Source organism: Chelonoidis abingdonii, chromosome 23, assembly GCF_003597395.2.
Source record: "Chelonoidis abingdonii isolate Lonesome George chromosome 23, CheloAbing_2.0, whole genome shotgun sequence".
NCBI lineage: Eukaryota > Metazoa > Chordata > Testudines > Testudinidae > Chelonoidis > Chelonoidis abingdonii.
In genome coordinates this window covers 2,117,342-2,139,163 of record NC_133791.1, presented here as the reverse complement: position 1 = coordinate 2,139,163, position 21,822 = coordinate 2,117,342, and the positions used below count along the sequence as shown (strand labels likewise).

Sequence of the window (21,822 nt, the reverse complement as noted above, 5' to 3'; positions counted from 1 at the left end):
GCTTACCTTTACAGGTAAAGAAAATTAACCTTACCTATTTACTTATGACAGCTTCTTTATAGGAAAAGCAGCATTCTATGGAACGTTTGCATGTTCATGACTTATAGAATCATAGGTTAGAAGGGACTCAGAGGTATCTAGTCCAACCCTGTCAAAGCTGGACCAATTCCACTAACTATCCAGCCAGGGCTTTGTCAATCCGGGCCTTAAAACCTTCAAGGAAAGATTCTGCACCTCCCTAGGTAACCTTCCAGTTCTTCATCACCTTCCTAGTGAAAAAGTTTTTCCTAATATCCAACCTAAACCTCCCCCACTGCAACTTGAGACCATTACTCCTTGTTCTGTCATCTGCTACCAATGAGAACATCCTAGCTCCATCCTCTTTGGAAACCCCCTTCAGGTAGCTATCAAATCCCCCCTCATTCTTCTCTTCTGCAGACTAAACAATCTCAGTTCCCTCAGACTTATGTGTGAATGGGCTGCATTAGGAAAAGACAGGAGATATGGAGAGCTGATTTTATTTTTTTTCTTATGAACTTTTCTGACAACTAGAATCTGCTGTGCTGTGCGGCAGCTAACCCATGTCAGCACAGTGACTTTCTCCTCGTTAACCTTTCCATTCGGCTCCCTACATCCATTTGTGCCTGGGCTCAGATGAAATATCGTAGTTCTTCAGGGTGGTGACACATCTGCCTGTGTGTCCCTACAGCACCTAGCAGAGTCTGGCCTGATCTTATTCCTGTTGCAGTCCAAGCAATAACAAGGGGTACAGTGTGAGGAGCCGAGTGATGAGAATGTGGCAGACAACAAAAGGAAGACCTGGTGCAGGATACTCCTAGGTAGAAATTGCAGTCATTCCAGAAGGGTCGTGAACAGACGCTGGGCATCATGACTGCCTTCCCATTTCCATGTTGCTGAGAGGGAAGTTGTGTCCTAGCTAGAAGGCAGGAAGGTCCAAGTATGGAAAACATGGAGAACCACTGTCCTGTAGCTCTGAGGGAACATCTTTTGGTGATCACATGTACTTGGGAGCATTGGAGAAAGAGTCTCAACATGTCATGTGCTGTGTATTAAACCCTAGTGACAGCAAATTAATTGGGATTTCTGAAAGTGTCCATCTGTGTCTTGACTGTACGAAATGAAGGCACTGGCAGTCTGACCTGCTCAGCATCTCATCTTTGGTTTTAGATGCTTGCACAACACAGAACAAATCCGATGAAGCATCACACATGTCTCTTTGTTTAAGTTAATGACCAAGGGTTGATTTTTTCCTGTCTCCTCCCGAAGAGAGAGAGTGACTTTGTCACTGGAAAGGATGGAGGCTGCAGAATGTAGTGTCTGAGAGGTTTCACTAATAATTGCCCGTTAAAAATTAAATTGCCCAGGAACAAAATATGCCTGACATGGCCAGGAGCGAAGATCAGTTCAGTCGTGTGGGCTGTTCCTACCAGTGCGTGTCTGGGCACTCTACACAGTCCAAGCACAGATATTCACATGGCTCAGTTGGTAGCGTCCTCGCCTCTGGGCCACACTGGAATTTGAGCGCCTACCCAGAGCTGGCACAGCAGCGCCACATCGGAACGAGCCACACCAATTAATCCCAATGTGACGATCAAGGCCATGTATTTATTTCACAATAGAGATGTTGGAGAAGCCAGTCCTACAGCAGCATCTTCTGGGGCAAAGCAACCTGCCAAAGTCAAAGAGCAGTGGGTTTGAGCAAAGGCTATGGAATTGATTGCTGTTGGATGGCAATGGAGAGCTGGGGTGGGTGAGAGAGGCGTTACATATGATGGAAGAATGTATCTCTCTTACCTGCGGCTTTGGTCTTCCTTTGGTTCCACTCCAGCACACCCCAGCTGGAGATCCCCCAGCAAACAACCTGAATATCTCTGACCTGTTTTCTCACTCTAAAGAAGAGAGGCCAGAATGGATCTTTCTTGTAGGGAGTCATTTGTGTCATGACAGGTCTGAATAGCCAAGTCCTGCAATTATCAGCAATAAGCCACAGTATGGTTAGTGGGCTGAGCTCCGGTAACCTGAACGCCTGCCATGTTTTGTCCAGCCACGCCCTCTCTTTGCCACTGAGGGACTCCGCTTGTCAATACAAAAGAGGTTGAGAAGATGGGTGACATAATATTCAGCCTTCACAGTCTGTGCCTGCCATGAGTCCTGTGGGGAGTAGGGTTGGGATCAGTTAGTGAAGGGACGCGAGGGCCCATGTGAGCGTCACAGGGGACATGGCTCTGACAGATGGGGTTATTAATAAACGTAATGCACATTGCGTTCTTGTCCCATCTCTGTTGCTAAGATGTATAACAAGCAATTACAGAGAGCAGTTCTGCAGGACAGTGCAAAGGAAGGAGGAAATTACATTGCCTGTGGCCAGGACATTTTTATCTTTGACCCTGACAAATGCCAAGAAAATTCCAACTGTCACTTGATCCTGTACTGAAGTGTAAACAACATGCAGGATTCCTCCTTGTCCAGAGAGCCCATTAATAGCCACTGAAGTGGGTGGGACCTGGGGTAGCCTCTTTAGCTTCAAATTGTCTTGTTCTGCTGAGTACCATATAACATTTTAACACTAGGGATTTGAAATACATGGGATCCCTCCATCTAGAGCCGATTGTCATGATTGGAATGGTTTGGACCTAATTTCTATACCAGACCGATGAAGTCATCATTTGTGTTTTCTCTCTCGTTGCAGGGCTGAAGTTGTGTTGGGAAATATTATTAAGAAGAAGGGTTGGAGGTAATTTTATTCTTCCTTAGGCCAAGTGCCACCTTAGAGCCACAGTGCTTCATTTTTATGCCTTGGGCAGTTTCCTTGATAACCACTGTGTTTGATACAGAAGGAGGGAAATTAACGGTAGGTAGCCAAGTGAAGAGTCAAATAACTGTACTGGGATTTGCAGGGAGTGGTGCATCAGTGAGCGCTACATTTGGGACACGGAGTCTGAAATCCCCTCTCTGGTCCCTTCGCATGGATTGCTCCAGGGCAGGAGTGGGGCAGTGTAGGGGAATCTTTTACTGCTGCAGCCTGTCCTGAGCTTGTTCCTGTGAATGAAGAGAGTTTCTGCCTTCTAGGTTGTTGTATTGGCATGAAATAATAACACTGTTCTTTATGGCTGGCGTTGAGTATTCTGATAGCTCTGGGGCTCAAGGTGCATGCCAGATTCAAGCAAGACAAAGGTCTCTTAATCTCCTTGTTTCCCTCTGGTAAATCTCCATTCCTTTTCCTAATGGAGATGGCCAGGGCTCGTCAGTCCATCACAGCCTGGCACCTCTGCCCTGTCCTGGTTGGTTCAGAGCAGAGTGGCGTTTCTTCAGGGAAGTGTTCGAAATTATCTCAAATTGTAAAAGCCACAAGGAAGAGCAATTTCAAATACCAGCTCGCTGCAGTTGGGCATGAATCATTAATCATAGTAGGATTGTCAGAGAATCTGTAAATCCTTCCTCCAGAATGCTACAATTATCATCCCAGTCAGTGATTATTGGGTACATTTTTCCCACTCAATTATTTATATTTGCCATTTTGTTCCACCAAGATTGTTTCTTTGCATTAATTACCATGCGAGTGCAGCTCCCAGTAATTAAAGGTAATTGACTTATTAGCAATCCCATGAGGAGCTCACCTGTCAGCGCTGGGAGGCGAACTTTGGCACATCAGCCTTTTCTTTTTCCAGCACCCAGGTCCTGAGCAAATTGGTCCACATCTGCTTTGAGATGCAATTTGAGCCTGTTGGGGTGTTGCCTGCGTAGTTTTGTATGCCCTGTTATGCCACTTTCTCCGGGACCATTCCTGGCCTCTCTCACCATGCACTCTGCCATAAAGAACAGTCTCAGACAGTCATATTAGCAACATGGCCAACCCATTGTGGCTGCAGCCTTTTGATGGTTGCAGTCACACACTGCACTTTCAGTCGTCTACAGATGTCATCATTTCTTTATCTGTCTGGCCTTGTCATGCCTAGGATGTGGCACAGACGCCTCACTTCCAGTGTTGGCAGCTTTGGTTCTGGATGTTTGTCAGGACCTGTCTTTCACAACCGTAGCATAACGGGGGCACAATGAGTGTTGTGTATATAGTCTGGTTTAGTGGGTATGGACCCTGCTGAAAAGGCATTATTTGCATGCCTGAACAAAAGTGTTTGGACTCTTAAATCAAACAGCCCTTTTAAGTCTGGAGTAGGCACCGGGACCATAGCAGCTGTTTCAGTAAGTTCACAGTAGTTGGAGCTGGTAGCAGTTTCTCCTAGCAGTTGTCATGCTATAGCCTGCTGGATGGACCTGAAGCAAAGTAGCTTTGGGCTACCGGGCCAGACCCAAGGCTGAGACTTTCCCAAGTGCCTCAGTGATTTTCTGAGGGATTTGTGCTCCTACACAGCGATCGCACTCTTGACAATCTCACCCTTAACCCCAGAATCTTAACTCCAGAATCATCCAAGGTGAGGTGAGTCCTAGAGATAACACCTCTGATCTGTTCTAGTGAAGGCTTCTGATCAAACAGCCGAGCAGTTCACTAAGGGCCTGACTCTAACCTCACTTACACTGGGGTAAATCAGCAGTAATGCCACTGTGAAGTCAATAGAATTATTCTGGCTGTGCCCCAGCAGTGCTTGGTGCTAAATCACTTGCATATCACAGAGCAGTGAGTTGGGAAGTGCCCTGGGTGTTTGCGTAACTGGAAGCTGTGGGCAAGCCTCACCTTGGGGTGGTAAGCGTTGGAATGGGCACCCAGAAGAGCACAGAGGGTGGAAGGGAACACGTGTACCTTGGCTTGGTACGTTTTATGCAATGACTTTGTTTCTCTTCGCAGGCGCTCTAGCCTGGTCATAACAACCAAAATCTTCTGGGGAGGAAAGTAAGTAATACTGGCTAATTTCACCCACCACCGTAATTGTCCTAGTTGTACTGTACACTGCTAACCTCGGCTTGTTGTTTTTCAGAGCAGAGACTGAGAGGGGACTCTCCAGAAAACACATCATAGAAGGTGAGAGAGAGCACATCTGCTTTAATGCTGTATGTGATCCTGACCCTTCAAGGCACTTGAGCATGTGCGTAACTTTAAGCACATGATTATCCTAATTTAACTGAATGGAACTACTCACATGCTTAACCATGTGCTTTGCTGGATCGGGGCCTATCTGCTGCTCCTGTATATGAAGGTGGGAGAGTCTGAGGAAACTTGGGCCTGGGGCGTTCCCATTCAGGAGAAGGAACAAACGCTTTTTGACAGGGCTTCAGCTGAGCCCATCCCTTGGGATGCTGCTTTGCCGTGTCCCAGCACCTGTCACACATCTGCCCAGGAACCTGGTGGGTGCGTTGTCCTGCCGAGATGGCATTAATGGCATCACAGAGTGTCTTACGGATGCCAGCAGCTGACATCATGACTTCCTGGCTTGGGAGAAGGAGCAGGGTGGGGCCGAGGCATGTGCTGGTGGTTATTGTTGATAACAATGAGCTGAATATTTCCCTGAGAGTTGTTATAAGTGTCATTCAAATCGCCAGGCAACTGGCCCCCGATGGTCAGCGGTTGGATATGTTTTAGTGTCACCAGTGCTGCAGCTCTCCTCAGGATGGTTTTCATTCTGTTCATTACTCCGAGCAGAAATCCAGTGAGTGGCCAGCCCTTGTGAAGGCTGGGGCTGGGGCTGCGGCGAGCTGGGGCTCTCCACGGAGCATGAGGCACAGCACAGCCATCCCCTTTAGCGCACATATGGGTTGCGGTGCTTTTAACGCTCTGGGACAGCTTCAGGAAAGCTGTGATCCCCAGGCCTTGGGGCACCATCTCAGGAGCGTTAGTGCAGCTCTTCCGAGCCTGTGTTTGCAGAGTGCTCGGAGGTTGTCTTTAGTACCAACGAAGTAGGGTGCTCAGAGGGGAAATGTGCTTGATTGCCTTTGGTCCTTGTTTGCTCATCACCAGGTCTGAAGGCTTCCTTAGAACGGCTGCAGTTAGAGTACGTGGATGTCGTGTTTGCTAACAGACCAGATCCCAACACACCCATGGAAGGTAGGTTCTACTGCCAGCTTCTCCCTAAGAGCCTGTTTCTGTTCCGGGTACTGGTCAGCAGGTAGCTGAGATTGATGGATTAGCCGCGGTCTCGCCATTCATGTCTGGAAGTAGGGAGCGACTTCTAAAGAGTACAGTGTTGGGGAGTAGGAGCACTGGCCGTGGGCCAGCAAATCATTTTCAGAATAACCTCTTTCTCTCCCCCAACAAAGTGTAATAGAGGGGCACCAGTCACAGGGCTTCTCAGGGGACATTCCCCTTGCTCAGTGTCATGGGGAAATTCTCATGCTTAGGCTTCCCAGGCCTGAATGAGATGCTGTCCTTGTCCCTTTGGGGTTTGTGCTGCAGGCTGAAGTGGGACTCTTGGAAATACACGCTTCTCTCTGCGTTATCTCCCTTTTAGTTCCGTGTTTGCCAAGCATAACAGAGCCCAAGTCCATGGCTGGCGCTCCTAGGTTCTAGGATAATACAATTCATAAATAGGGTTACAATCATTATCATAATGTTCTCAAGTAGTGCTAGCAGTTTGTACCTCTGCAACAGATCTAACTCTTTTCATTTCATGGCCTGTCCCATTTCTGGATTACATACTCACTCATTCTAAGAAGGAACTATTAATTCCTTGTTAGTTTAACATCTTATTAGTCAAATTAGGTCTGAATTTTTCGTTGCATTTTATTTTTTGATGCTTTGAATGTTTTAATCATGATTTTGGTGATGGGGTTTTAGTTGCAGTGTGTTTTCCATTATGTAGCAATTGTTTCATGTGTTAATACGTTCAGCATATGTAAACAAACCAACCAAAAATCTTTTGCAACCTCAATCCCTCTCCATCCCCATGTGAAGGGGCCTTCTCGGGATGCGCTCTGCCTCTGGAACAGACTGTGTTAATGGTGCTTTGACAGGGGGTTATTCTTCCTCCAGACCCAGACCCTTTTGTCATGCCGTTCATTGTAATATGCCAGCAGTTGTAAACTCTGGTCTCTTTAAATCTTTCTTTTATCACCAGGGGACCCATTTAGTTCTTCCAAGTCAAGAACATTCATCATAGAAGGTACTTCGTACCCGCAGTCCGAATATTGACTTCTGTGTCCAAACAGCATTTTATGGGACAGACTCTGTATTTTTATTTACACAACTTCCTTTCCCTCGTGGCAAACTTCTCCATAAAATGCACAAAGGAAACCAAACAAAAAACCCACTTGCCTTTGAGAACATCTTGCAAGTGAAAAAGAAAAAAGCAACATAGTGATTAGTTCTTCTCTTCCCTCAATTCATGTCACTTCATTCTTTTGTTCCTTTCCTTTGTTCAGTGCATGAGGTGCCATTTTCTGCTATGCTTGTCTGTATGACAGGAGGTCCCCTCAGTTGGAAATTCTGCATTGAAGCCTAATTTGTTGGTTCATTACAATAGCATGGTACCTGTACCTTACATGCTTGTGATCTTGGAGGATAGCAGTCCGGGGATCAGGGTGAACAAATCAGTAGTCCAGGGGAGAACAAGCAGGTTGTGGTGTTCCTCACCCAGAAGTTTTAAAGTCCACAAGACTGTCCACTTATCAGCACTCAACCCACACCATGGGCTTTAAAGTTTACATTAGCATCAGAAAATACAGTTGTCTGGTAAGTTGAACGAATTGGCTACCAAAGTTGTTAGTCTAGTCAGTTACTGAAATATGTTATGCTGATTTCTTCACCCCTTTTAATGTGCCTGGTCTTGCATAAGGAATGTGGTTGGATATTTTTTTTTCTTTTTAAATGAGTATGTACTAGGGTTGGGCAAAATTCTGTGTAACTGCGCTTCCTGTGGTGGCAAATTTTCACTCCATTCAAATAACAGGGCAGAGTTTTCAGCCCTGTTTAGAGTCAGATTCCCACAGGGAGCTACTGCCACTGGGGTGCATCCCTTTACCAGCACTAAGTTGAGACCAAAAGGCTAATAGTTGGCTGGTTATATGTCTAGCCACTCTAACTTTTTACAGCCCCGGCTATGAATATGTACAGTAGGTACATTCTGCCGTCTTACTCCTGTTCGTTATTGAACTGAACGCCTATTGCAGTTTACTTGTGGTACATTTTTAATATGGTTATTCAAGCATTAGTGTCTGGAACTTGGGAAAATAAGGCTTCAGGCTCCGTGCCAGTTGGATTTTTTTAAATTAAAGGGGCAAGTGGAATACAGCTAATGACTAAATATGACACCAGCTGTAAGCAACCTGCTGAGCCTATTCCAGTGATGTAAGAAATGCCCATTTTGCCCAGCTCTGACAATCGTTGCTCTCTCTGCTTATGATAGGCTGGTCTTCCTCCTTGTCATGGCTTGTGATCTTGTGCAAGATGTACCACCGACCTGCCAGATTTTATTTCTATGGAAAACTTTTGTTTGCACAAGCCCAGCACTTAGCTGAACTGTCACACTCTGTCAGTGCATGTGATGGACATGTGAAGCCTGGTGTGACTTTTTTCTTTTTGCTTCTTTCCTTAGGATGAGTTTATGCCTTGGCTTCAAACTCAGCCTGCATGGTTCAGACTTGGCTGGAGATCCTGAACAGGTGCTCCCGATAGTGTTTCTAAAAGAGAAAAGAAAAGGCAGTGACAGAACGGGGCAGCAGCAGTTTGACTGACACCTAGAAGTTGAGCAATAAATTCCCATGTTAACTGGCAGATTGAGTCTCAAACTCTCTGGCACCTCTTTCCTGGGTTTAATGTAAGCAAAGAGAAACAAAATTAGGGGGATGGCAGTTTTTGCTAATGCAGTACCATGAATAGCATAGCAGCTTAGACTGGGGTAGAGACCTCATCTTCTGTTTGCCTACATTCAGACAGGAGACCAAGGGGAAGGTTGTGGAGAAAGGAGAACAAGGGTTAAAGAAGTTTGGAAGTTACTCTGCATCGTGTGTGTGTGTATAAAGTATTTTCTTTAAATACTCGCGGCTTGTGGCAGCTGCAGAGACTGGGTGAAATTCTGGCCCCATCAAAGTTAATGGCAAAACTCCCCTTGACTTCAAATAAGGTCAAGTTTTCATCCTCTCTGTCTTGGCATAGGAGGATTCCTCTGCCTGTGCCCTGATGGAGACTCCAGCTACGAGGACTGGGTGGCAGGAGCAGGGTTTGCCCCAGACCGCTAGAAGGCTGACCCGATGCCTAGCACACTCCTGATAGATCAAGGCGTTTACATGGCCTTTCCAGGAATTGTTTGCTTCTGGTTCCTAATCCAAGTCTCTCTTCATGAAAGTCCAAGCTATAGAGCTCTTGACATCTGGACTTTCCTCATTGTCCTGCTTCTGTATGCGGAGAATTTCCTAACAATCCCTTCCTCAGAGCTGAAACTTTCCACGTAGGGTCTCAGCCCAGAAATGAGGTTTTCTGAGACTGAATTCAGAGAGAATATTTTTCAGTATTTTAAAACCGTTCAGCAGCACTTCCTGAAGCAGCTGTGAGGAAATGAGAGAAACATTTAAACCAGCACAGGGCTGACTCTGCGTAAGGGCTAGTTGGGTGTTAAAAGGAACAGAGAACTCATTGCTGAGCACTCTTGGGCGGCAGCTACTAACATAGCTTAATGAAGCCACCACCTAATGGAGCTGTGCCCCCTTGTGACTTTGCAAACATAATTAGCATCTTCGGAAGGATTGTGTCTTGTCCAAGAAGAAGTTTGCAATCTGCAGGCTGCAGCCTAACGGGATCGTGGAGACCAGGCCAGGGAACTGCACGCTCCAACTCTCTGCTGCTTTCTCAACCCTTTTTTTACACTATCAGATGCTGAGGGTCAGTGTCAGCAACAGGGTGGTTGAACCTGTGCTGAACAGTGCGACTCCAAGTCTAATAAAGGACAAAGCATCTTTGTACCAGTTCAGAAACTGCCAGTTGAGTTTTTGGTTATCCCAGCTGGAGATACCAGTTATCCCAGGAGCTGAATATGGGCAGCTGCTGGCACTCTGTGCCTCTGAAAATCAGGCCCTAACTGCCTCAAAGTACCCAAAATCAGTAGCTGTTTAAAACATTTGGGCTAGTGTCAACCGAGGAGCCTCAGGTTTCGCATTCTTGGTCTTTTTGCGTTCCAGCATGTTCAGCGTTGCACATAGACAAACACATAGCATTGTCTGCTTCCCACCTTGAAAACATACACACTTGTCTTTTGTCTGAGTGAGTGTGTGTACATGTGTATAATCACACTGAATTCGATGTTCTGTTGGGTTTATTTTTTCAGGCCATCAATAGATTGTTTTTAGAAACACTTGTTTGCAATCTTTTCTTTATACCGCAACGTTTGCAACCAACCTTGCAAGCAATGTATTCTTATAGCTGCCTTTTCTAGACATCCCCTGCTGGATCCACTATATACATTCAGCACCTTTGGAAAAGACAGGGATGGCCCACCAAACATCACAGTGACAACTCTCAAAAAAGAAAAGTCTGAACCTTAGCTGTTTTTAGATGCAATATTAACCATGAGGCCAAACTAACTTAATGGGTTCCTACAATCAGCTGCAACATTTGCTTTGCATAAGTCTTTATAAAGACAGAATTTGCCCTCTAGGTTTTTCATAGCTAATGGATGTTTTCTAATGATTAATTTTTTTTAGTAGTAGTAATCTCTGAAGTTCACAGCAGCTAAACTATAAGGACAGAGCTGGAGATGAGGGTTTTTTAACCATCCTTAACATCCAGCAGTCCCAGCTCGTACTGTACTCCTCAGTCTCTGAAATCTGCTGTTTCCAGATGCTCAGGGGTAGCGTTTGTGCTCGTCTGTCACTGCACAGGGAGTTCTGAGTGGACCTGGTAGTTGGGTTCATAACTCTCAGTGCAGCAGAGCAGTGATGCTGAGAAGCAAAATTGGAAGGTGCTGGGAACTGCATAAACATTGAGCTGTTTCCAGATCCCTCTTCCAAACTATCCCCACCCCCACGTCTCCCACACACAAGGAGTCTAGCCTGCTCCACAAAGAAGTTGGTCTCCCAGAAACATTCCTGCTGTTTTTGTTGTGGTTTTTTTAATGTCTCCCCTCCTGTGACAGCTGTTCCATCCTGTTGGACTTGATCTGGTTTTCCTCTGTTTAGATGGAAAACCCAGTCTTGGGGTCTGTTTTTTGTAGGACCTTGAAGATGTTATTTTTTCCCCATACATGGGTGCGATATATCCTGTGGCTCTTGTCCATCCCCATCTCCCAGGAGAGTGTGAATATCTGTGAGGTTGAACATTGTTTTCCACCACTCTGTATACTGCATTTCACCTGTTTGATTGTGACCTCATTACGTTTCGCTGGTCAATTGCAAATGGTTATTTTTCTCTAGGCTAATCCTATTATTCTCCAAAAAGCAACTAACTAAATAAAACTCAATTCTTATGGCATCATAATTTACATTCCTCTGTTTCTTCTCACCCTCATTTTACCACAAGCGGCCATAAAAAAGGTCACTTTCCAACCCAGTCTCTAGCGGTTGTTGGTTTGTTTGTTTGTTTGTTTGTTTTGCATTTGATTATTCTTTACAGATTTGGACACATAATAAACCTGGGGAAATGATTTCACGAGTAATCTCTCTTGTGGGTTGGCTTTTTGGTTTTTGTTCGTTCGTTTTTGGTTTTTAATTTCCTTGTAAAACTCCTGTCTCCAAGTTTGAAGTCTGGAAGTACACTGCTTGCAAGATGTCTGTGCAGTCAAAGCCCCCCTTTCCTTTTGGTGTCATAGCCTTTATTTACTGAATAGCCCCAGCCCTGTGTGCCAGGCTGACATGTCTCCCTCCTTGCCTTCCTTTCCTTTTTAACAGAGACGGTGAGAGCAATGACCCATGTTATCAACCAGGGAATGGCCATGTACTGGGGAACGTCGCGCTGGAGCTCTATGGAGATCATGGTACTGTGTGTGTGTGTCTGTGTGTGTGGCCTGCGTGTGGGCGCACGCATGCCCGTGCATTCCCATTGCTGAAATGCAAGCACCAGAAGACACGCCATAAATAAATGATCTATGCGCTGCTGATGCTGAGCAGAGGCTGAGCAGACTGCAGTCGCCAGTGCAAAGTGCCTCTCTGCAGTGTTTTGGGGGGAAGTTCTGCATTGATGGTGATTTAATTAGACAGGAGCTGTCAGGAGCTGACTGCTTGCAGATGTATTTTAGCTGCAATTATTTTTAGATCTGATAGGACGACTCATCAGAGTGTGTCAGGCTCATGCCGTGGGGCGAAAGGTTCCCTGGCCGGGAAAGGAGGTAAACTCAGAGGCACCACGGTAACGGCTTCTGTGGGTGCAGATGTTGGGGTCAGTGAGGACACCTGAGCGGGGTATCCCTGTCGTTGCTGTCACAGGAGTCCCCAGCTTTTCTCTCTTTTCCACCTCTCCCCGCCCCTTTTCTCTCCTCACTGCTTGAGCCGCTTCAGTGAGAGATGTCCCCCTCTGGCACTTCCCTGCTCCGCGTGGTCTGCTGGCTCAATCTGCTCCAACTTTTGGGTGAATTAACATGATTTCTAGCTAAATCCTTTGACTTGCGATTCTCCAGCCAGTTGCCTTTTCCTCTCAATGTGACCGTCTCCCTGGTAACATACAGTTGCAGACATGGGGGCTGACGCAAAGTTCTGTCTCCAAGGCAGCATCTCAGGGGCAAAGCTGGGCCTTTCTGAGCCCCTTCCAGCTGAATTTTGACAGGTAGTGCGGTGGCTACGCTGGCATTAAAGCATGTGTCGTTCACGTGTCAGTGCACGCCCAGCAGCAGAGTGCCGGAACGCTCCACACACACAGACCTCTCAGGCTCAGTGTGGGAACCACATTTTGGAGTCAAGAGACCCCAGAGCCTGGCTCATGCCCTTTAAAGGCAAAGACCCCACTAGGGCCTGCCAATGGGCGAATCTCCCATAGGACTGGATCCTTCAGTCCCTGCTTATTCGGCAAGGCCCTGGGTCCCTATCAGCCGCAGGAACAAATTAGTTTTGTTTCTGCAATGGCCACTCTCTCTCCATGTCCCTGGGTTACTCCCTTGTACCAGCCAGGCGGGGTCGCCGGAAGTCCCAGCCCCAGTGCCGTGGGGACGACCTGAAGGCCTCACCGTGCTCCAGGAGGAGAGCATGGGACAGCCCTGCCCAACAGGAAGCGGGGGGATGATGCTGATTTGCATTTATCTTTGTGCTTGCAGGAAGCTTACTCAGTGGCACGGCAGTTTAACCTAATCCCACCGATTTGTGAGCAAGCCGAGTACCACATGTTCCAGAGGGAGAAGGTGGAGGTGCAACTCCCTGAGCTCTTTCACAAGATCGGTATAAATCCCTCCCCCTACTCCCCAAACCATACGCATTCTCCGAGGCTGGCTGGGGGCACAGCTGGGCACTCCCAGAGAAGGGAGCACGAGTCGAGAGGCTTGGTCCTGTGATAAAGGGTCTGTGGATATTCAGCTCAGCTGCCTGGAATGCCCAGCCCACTTACTAATCTTCAGAAACACCTGTGTGTTTGAGCAGGGGAGTAAGTCCTTCTCTGGTTCGTGTTCACTTCCTCCTAGGGTCTGTAGAGAGGCGAGAATTAGAGATGAACAAATAGGTGATTTTTTTATTTTATTTTTTTTAAGTTTGGTGGCTAAACCAAAAACATCCAGAAAAAATTCAAAGCTAAACCCTGATTGTTTTTTTTAATAATTTGTTTTTCTTGTTGAAATGAATAACTGAAAAGATTTCATTGGGGTCAAACAAATGCTTTTTTCTAAACAAAATGTTGAAACAGTTTGTGTTGGAAATGTTGAAACAATCAGTTTTGACCAGATAAAAAGGGAGGACAAATTCTGGAAAAAAGTTGGAACAATTTGCTGAATTCGCCCCAACTTTGCAAATGCTTTTGGTTGCCTCAAAACTGCCTCTTTTTGGCAAATTAAAAAAACCCTGCCCGGCTGTAGTCAGAGTGCTGCGTCGAGGGCCCTGCTGCTGTTTCCCTGACAGCAGAATGGGGGTACTCGCCCAGCACTCGGCTCCGGGGAGCATTCTTCTGAGTCCCCAGAGCTGACTGTGTCCCTTCGGCATGTACAACATGCCATGACAGCACTAGGCCCTGTATTCATGGGCCGCTGGGGGGGGTTGCTGTTTAAAATGTACAAAAATAGTTTTAAAAAAACTGAATAAATGTGCTAATATATGGGGGAAATGGTCACAATTTTAGTGAAAATAAATCTCGGCAGCCATTGCAGTTTGTTGCCCCAAAGCCATACTTGTCCCAGCCTCTGCCACAGCAAAGGGTGATCACGCTCCGGGATCTAGCCCCATCTGAATATCAAAGCTGTGGCCGGCCGAGCTGCTGCTGAGTTGGTGTCACGGCCCTTTAGCTGGGGTCTCCTTCACACTGCTAGCCCAGTGCATGATCATCATGCCAAGTCGGAGCCGCTGGCTTTGATAATTGTTTAACTTCTGAGTGCCCTGGAGTGGCTGTTGCACACCCTAACCTGGCATTATTTGGGCCATGCCAAGTCGCTCAGTGTCTCTGCTCTGGCTGAAATTCTCTTACAGGATTATGTGTTTACATCGGAATCAGAAAAAGCAGCTTTGAATTAGGAAAGAAATTCTAAGTGCTGAGGCCCAGAGCACAAACGCTTGATGCACCTGGAGAAACCGTGTGTGTGGGAGGGGACACACACACACACACACACACACACACACACACACACACACACACACACACACACANACGACTCTTCTCTCGAGTTTCACCCTTCGCTTTACACACACACACACACACACACACACACACACACACACACACACACACACACACACACACACACACACACACACCTCTGAAGAGTATAAAACAGCCAGAGAGAACAGGAGAGAGGAGGCATCTTCCTCTTAGAAGTCAAAGCTGACTCATTTACAGACTTGACGACTCTTCTCTCGAGTTTCACCCTTCGCTTTACTTGAAGGTTTCCAAGCTGCCTGGCCAAGCCTGTGCTCTGCTTCGCAGGCATATGGCCCGTTTGCAAAGTAGAAGAGCTTTGCTCTCTCTAGCCCTTTACACAAAGATGTCTCTCCTGTTCAAACTGCTTCACTAAATAAAAACAAAGGAGACCGTAGTTACTGTATCCATGGACACATTTGTGTTGTCTTAGCAGGGAGGGGCTTTAATGACATATAATATTGATAGGCCAGGAAGGATTCGATTTTTGTCAGTAAATGTTGATTTCATCACACACACCCAAACCGTGATTTTCATCAATAACAGCCAAAATGTACAGCTGGGGAAAGTGCCGCCTGAGAACCTGTTAGTTTGCTTGAAGGACCGTTCCTCGGTACATTTTGGCGTGCGCTGTGGGCAGTTTGTGTATTAAGAATTATATAACTCGGTTTTTTGAATCTCAGTGGCTACTCTCTGGTGCCCCCCATAATTTCCCACGCATTTCAAAGGAATGGACACAATTGATAAACATCTAGAAAAACCGCGTAACAAATAAACATCAGTCTCCTGAGCAGTGACGCTAACGACCAGTTTAGTCAACTTTTTTGGACAATAGCTTCAGATTTAAAGTTAATCACAGGCTGGAGTGTTCTGCTGGCTCAGGGCCCACATGTTCAACCCCTGGCAGGGCCAAGCACACAGTAAAACGCTCTCAGAGCTATTCACCATGTTCAATAGTGCACAAATAGTCAACAGCTCTTCTTCTGTACCTGAAATAACCACTTGTGCCATTAGCCCAGAAATCCTGCCTAGTGTTAGATTGTAGAACATTTCCCCAGCATCTTTTTAAAAAATATCTCCCCCTTGTCTAAGTATTTCATCTCTAGCAGGGGGCCACTCCTTTTTCTCCTCCCACACTGCATCCTGCTTCCAAATCACCTCCTCCCAACAGCAGTGATAGCCGCACCCCTGTTTTTCTCTGCCCTGTGTTCTGAGCTTGCTCACTTTTAGGGGCAGGATTTTGGAGCAGGGCTCACAGCTGGCAGCTGTCCCCAGACCAACATGACACAAAGGAAAACGTCTAGTTCTCTACCAAGAGATGCTAAAAATAGGAACAAAACTGACAGATAGCAGTGTGTGCAATTGATTCCTCTCTGCCCCCCGCTCTGCCCCCCGGCTGTCAGCCAGAACCTGCAGTGCCATTAGTAAATATTCTCTCTCTTCTCAGGGGTTGGTGCCATGACTTGGTCCCCGCTGGCCTGTGGAATTGTTTCTGGAAAATATGATGGCGGAATCCCTCCTTACTCTAGAGCATCGCTGAAGGTGAGGAAGAGGCTGCAGCATAATTTGTAGTTGGGGCTGAAGTGCGAGAGATACTGAGTGGGTGGAATGGTGTCTCTTTATCACCCCTTGCAGCTGAGGTTTTGTCTTGCAGCCAGTATGGGGGTTTTTATCCTCTTGCCTCCCAGTACATAGTCTCCTTGGTTGAGGCTAGTTTGGTTTCAGGATCATAGGAGGGCAGCTGAGAGTGTTGATTCTGGTGAACTGCACTACCCCACTGTAGGCAAAACACAACATTTCCCCCCTTGTATGTTTTTTGTTTCCTATTTTAATGAATTCTGCACCTGCATTAAGTAATATAGTGTCAGAGGGGATCTACCTTTAATTAGCCGCCTGCTGCAAAGGTGTGTTTAATTTTGCTGCAGTGTCACAACTGGGAGACCTCACACATTCTGGTTCTTGTGCTAAGCATTCCTGTGTGAGGGTCACCCTGTTACCGAGATCTCTGTGCTACAACTCCACTTCACTTCATGTTCCTTGTGCATAAGCCACGGGTTTGGGGGACTGTTCAGAATCCTTGATATCTTTGTATTATAGCCTCAGAGATTTATAGGAAGTCCCTTGAGTGATAGAACACACAAAGAATAAACCCCATTTCCATTTGGATTGTTCCCTCTGTGTCGCCAGCTCCAAACGTGTCTGTGACACTAAGTTCAAGTGGAAGAACCCCCTGCACTGGCCTCTGGGCCAACTCCCTTGACTCGCAGAAGCACCTTTCCATTGCTTTCAGTGGGAACTGGCCTGGGTCCCAAGCGAGTGCTGCCGTCAGTCTGCGTCCCCACCCTCTCTGGGAGGAGGCAGATGCTAAGGACTCTTTCCGCCTCCATCAATGTGCCTCTTTTCAAAGGGATACCAGTGGCTAAAAGACAAGATCCTGAGTGAAGAGGGAAGGAGACAGCAAGTAAAGCTGAAGGAGCTGCAAGCCATTGCAGAGCGCTTGGGATGCACCCTGCCACAGCTCGCCATCGGTAAGTGGACTGCAAGCCACACAGCGTGAGAGAGATCGTCCCCCTGTCCTTTGTCACTAGAATGCAGCAGAGGGGCATCGTTCCCTGGCACTGATACCGAATTCCAAACTATCCGACCCAACTCCTTGCTTCTCTTGTGCCTGCTCGAATGAAAAGCGGCTCTGAGGACACAGGAATTTCGCTTCCTCTCTTCAATACCCACCATTGCCCTGAGACAGTCATTGCCTGAGGCAGGTGAAGTCTGTGGCTCAGTTGCTTCAGAGCAGGGAAATACCAGCCTGCTTGGCCAGAACCACGGTGCCTTCCCTACCTGGGCACATCTCCCGCACCCAGCCCGCCTCTCCTGGCTGCATAAACATGCTGTGGGTTGCATGCACACCTTGCAGTGAGTTCTTCCACTCTCCAGACACTTTGGCCAGCTGTGGCCAGAGAATGAAGAGCTGCTTCTGCAGCTCTGCACTCAGGGCCGGCACCAGCACAGGGAGTAGGTGCTTGGGGTGGCCAATGGTAAGGGGCAGCATGTCCAGGTCTTCGGCGGCGGGTCTCTCGGTCCCTCTCAGAGGGAAGGACCTGCCACCTAATTGCCACCGAAGAATGAAGTGGAAGTGCTGCCAATTGCACGGGGGTGGGGGGGCAGCAAAAAACGCTGGAGCCAGCCCTGTCTGCACTGCATTGTTTTATGAATGTAAAGAATGCCGTGTGCTCTGTGCTGAAGCCCCTGGACTTAGCTCCCCTAACCCTTTCTGTCACTCCAGCCTGGTGTCTGAGGAACGAAGGAGTCAGCTCCGTTCTGCTAGGCGCTTCCAATGCAGACCAATTAATGGAGAATATCGGAGCAATACAGGTCAGTTCCCACAGACAGACAGGCAAATGTAGGCGTGATCTTTGGCTTGCTCAGAGTTTGAGAATAACTAACTCCTTATAGCATTTATATTGTTAAAAATAAATTAACTATATTGCAACTGTTGTAACAGAGCAGTGCAAGGTAGGATGTGTCTTGCAGCTGCACTAGCGTTGCAGATATTAACAAGGGCTACTACATTGTGCTAATTTAGTAAGAGGGGGCTTATGAGCCATGACACCAAGTTGAAGTCTGAGTCTTTGGATCAGCTTTCATGAGAGCTGTCAGTTGAGCTTTGGATTGGGCCCTTGACAAATTACATGTTTTCCCATAACAGTGAACCAAAGTTATTCTGAAAACTTGAAGGGTTGATGAGTTGTTTAACCCATCAACCTTATAGTTAGTAAATGGTATACGATACTGAAGGAATCAATAATGCCTTGAATTCACATCCACGTGTTTTATTTCTTTAATCATGTATTTCAGCCATCGGTTTAGGGTGATTTGCTTTCCCGTTTACCTTTGTTTTCCAAAGCGGTCACGCATGTTATAGTATTTTTTTTTCCATGCGATAACTTGTGATTGCAGGGAAGCTCGTGACCATCACTCGGTCAATCAGCCCCTGCTGGTCCCTGTCAGGTGGTTTTAGTGTTGTCTGTTGGTCAATACAGTTTATTAGTGAGCATCTTGTGCATCTTGATAATATACCTGCTTAAACTCCACCAGTGACCACTTTCCTCTGCTGGCTTTGGAGTATGTTGACAGCTCAAATCTACAGGTTGTTAGGTACCTTGAAACAACTTCCTGGTTGACTTACATTCTGATTTTGTTTGTATGTTTGTCATGTACAGGTTCTTCCAAAATTGTCCTCTTCCATCATACATGAGATTGATAGTATTTTGGGCAATAAACCATACAGCAAAAAGGACTACAGATCCTAAGTGTGCCTACTGGCCCCCTGGACTCACTCTCAACTCCTAGCCTTCTGTTTGCTTGCTTAAGCTTTACTGAAGCCAAGTGAAGAGTGTGATTGGCATCAAAAGAATACAACATGGCAAGATGTGTTAGAGAAATTGTTTAAAATGTTGCTGCAAGATGACATATGCTTATTATGTAACATTTATTTTGAATGCAAAAAGAGTCACAGATTGGGAAGGGTATATCAGAGCTGTGGTTTTACCCTCGATGATTGGCCTCTGTGCTTCCTTTTTTAAAAGAAGAAACTACTTTTTTCACAAACACACACAGAATATCACTGCTTTTTGTTAATTCCAGCTCCTATACAGTGTGCTTGACTATTCAGATCTGACACATATACCATTTAACTGGAAGAATTAGAGTCTCCGTTTCAAAAGCAATGCTGGCTTTACAAGGATCTGGCTAATGTGAGTGTGGAGGACTGTCTGTGGTAACATCTAGGCTGTTTCAAGAAACGGCTGTTTCGAGAGTACTGCTTGCTTCTCCTAACTGGTTCTGTTCTTTAGTTCACTCTGTATTTGTTTCTGTTGGAGAAGATTGTATTTTTTGAAGTATTCAAAGTGAATCAGCCAAGTTCTTGGCAAGCAGCTGTAAGAGTTCATGCTCCACGATTCAGTAGGCTTCCCAAGGCCCGCACTGGGGTTGGGGGTGTTTGTCACGATGCTTTTTTTTATTTTTCTGGTGCCTCATGTTGACCTTCCGAGGTGGCGTTGCTAATCACACAAGGCCTGAGCCCGCTCAGTTCCAGTCAGGGGGCTTTTTCTCTCTATGAACAGGCTATGTCCTCAGCCCAAGCGCCTGTTGGCCTCAGTGGGCTTCCTGGCGTTTTGCTGAGGACAGAGTGCAGGATGCAGTTTGTGGCTTTGAAGAGAAATGGCGTGTTGGCGTTGAAGGCATTCCAGTAAGAATCCCTCACCGTGCTAGTGCTTTTCTCTCTAGCAGGCAGTGTTATTTTAACGTGAACATCTTGCAGGTTTCAGTATTTCCTCTGTAATTCACTCAGGTCTAGGTTCTCATTGTAAACTTCAGATTAGTTGTAAATGTTTAGTATAAATATTGTACATGTGAAACAGTGTAACTGCTTAGTATGAAAGAGAGCAGAGACCTTCAATTAATCTGTCCAGGAAACATTCAGCTTTAATTTTAGATGCTTGATTTCCTTAACACCCAGAATCTGAGAGATTTCGTAAGCAACCTCTCGACCTGCCTGAGCCTGTCATTGCTTTAAAAGGAGCAGGGCAGACAGGGATTTAGTTTACGTGTGTGCGGAGGACAATCATAGAGAATTGTTACCAGCTGCACACAATCAATGATGGTAATGAGCTATTTAATCCTAGTACCAAGAGGACGTTGGACTAAGGAGTTCAAACCACCAGATTTGTGGCTGTGTCAGGTCTGTGGCTGGGTGCTGCTCAGTAATGTGGATACTGCACACTGGACTGAACAGCTGTAGTGCATATTTTTGAGAATCTTTTGCCTTTGCAAACAAAAAAAATATTTTTGATATATTACAAAATCATTATTCTTGTTTCAGATGCCTGACTTGGGTAGGCCGCCACCTAATATGGTACCAACTTTCTCTTAAAATTTCAGACTGCATTTGTAGGTACTTGCTTCACTGATGACATATATGCAGAGCTATCACTGAGGGAAATACTCATTTGAGCAGCAGATAGCTTGGTCTCGCTTGCCAGATGAATTACTTTGGTAGACTGCTAGCTTCCCCGGTTCCTTTAAAGATTAAGCTCATCTTAAAAAGGAGGAGACTTTTTCAAGAATTTAGACTAATTGTTACAATGTTGTGGAACCACTGAATCCTCAACTTAATATAACAGTCAACAAATACATACTCATTTCCTGTCCTAAACTCATAGGTAACATTGCTGGTGTTGTTAAACAGATGCCACTTTCCACCCCAGAGGTGGCTGGCTGCATTTCATTGTTGGGTATATGGATCCCTTTGGGATGCTTCAGAAAATCAGATGCTATAGGATAAGCCATTTCACACTAGGGGGTCTGAGATGTAAAAGCCACAGAAGTTTGCATTACTGTAGTAATCGCATACTTCAATTTTTGGTATAACGTTGGCAGTATTTTCTCATAACTATTGCATCGATAACAAGGGGATAGCTCCTGGGAGCTTAGAACAGAATCTTATCTGTAGTCTACCATGTGGTTAGGTTTCTGCTAACCTTAGGGTGCAGAATTACTCCAGCACTTATCTAATATGGAGTGTCCACAGAGAAGGCAGAGTAATCCTTATGAACTATGATAAAGCAACAATGGTGAGGAATCATTGTTCCCTGGCAGGGGTTAACATTTTCCAGGACTCTGACTGCATTTATTTAGGTTTTACAAATATTAGTGCTGCTTTTCCGTTTTTTTCTCTTTCCAGAGGCAGCTGTTCCAAGCACAGAGCACTCCCCAGGCAGCACTTTGGGAGCTGAGAACTTGCTCTGAAAATGCCCTTGCCTCTGTTTGGCGTTTGTGCAGAGATTGTGTGTGTGTGTACGTGGGTCACACAAACCTCTCTAGCACAGCAGGATCAGAGCACTGACCTAACCCACAAAAAAATCACGCACATCTAGTAGCAGGGCTTGATCTGGTTCCATTAAGGCATTTTAAAACAGCCCTTAGCTGTGTCCTCCCAACACAGGATGGATGAGAGCCTGTCTCAATGCTGCCTGTTCATTGTGCTTGGCTGTGCAGCCAGGCAGGCGGCCACGGCACCATCCTGCTAAAGTTCCAGCCTGGCCTTCTCACTCCAGCTCTGCAGGCTGGCGCGGAGGGGCTGGGGCCATGGACACCACCCCCCCCCC

The 21,822-nt window shown here is 46.3% G+C and overlaps 1 protein-coding gene across 5 annotated transcripts in view; it reads left to right on the top strand.

The window, feature by feature from the left end:
• KCNAB2 (potassium voltage-gated channel subfamily A regulatory beta subunit 2) overlaps nucleotides 1-21,658 on the top strand; it is a 112,560-nt gene extending 90,902 nt beyond the window's left edge. For all 5 annotated transcript variants that reach the window (XM_032763716.2, XM_032763715.2, XM_032763719.2 and 2 more), the window contains 10 exons: nucleotides 2,711-2,755; nucleotides 4,823-4,867; nucleotides 4,953-4,996; nucleotides 5,930-6,016; nucleotides 11,785-11,870; nucleotides 13,140-13,260; nucleotides 16,104-16,198; nucleotides 17,064-17,184; nucleotides 17,940-18,028; nucleotides 18,877-21,658. In XM_032763716.2, coding sequence (XP_032619607.1) covers nucleotides 2,711-2,755; nucleotides 4,823-4,867; nucleotides 4,953-4,996; nucleotides 5,930-6,016; nucleotides 11,785-11,870; nucleotides 13,140-13,260; nucleotides 16,104-16,198; nucleotides 17,064-17,184; nucleotides 17,940-18,028; nucleotides 18,877-18,966 — 823 coding nt within the window. In that variant the 3' untranslated portion in view covers nucleotides 18,967-21,658. The remainder of the gene's footprint in view (nucleotides 1-2,710; nucleotides 2,756-4,822; nucleotides 4,868-4,952; nucleotides 4,997-5,929; nucleotides 6,017-11,784; nucleotides 11,871-13,139; nucleotides 13,261-16,103; nucleotides 16,199-17,063; nucleotides 17,185-17,939; nucleotides 18,029-18,876) is intronic.
• The last annotated feature ends 164 nt before the right edge of the window (nucleotides 21,659-21,822 follow it).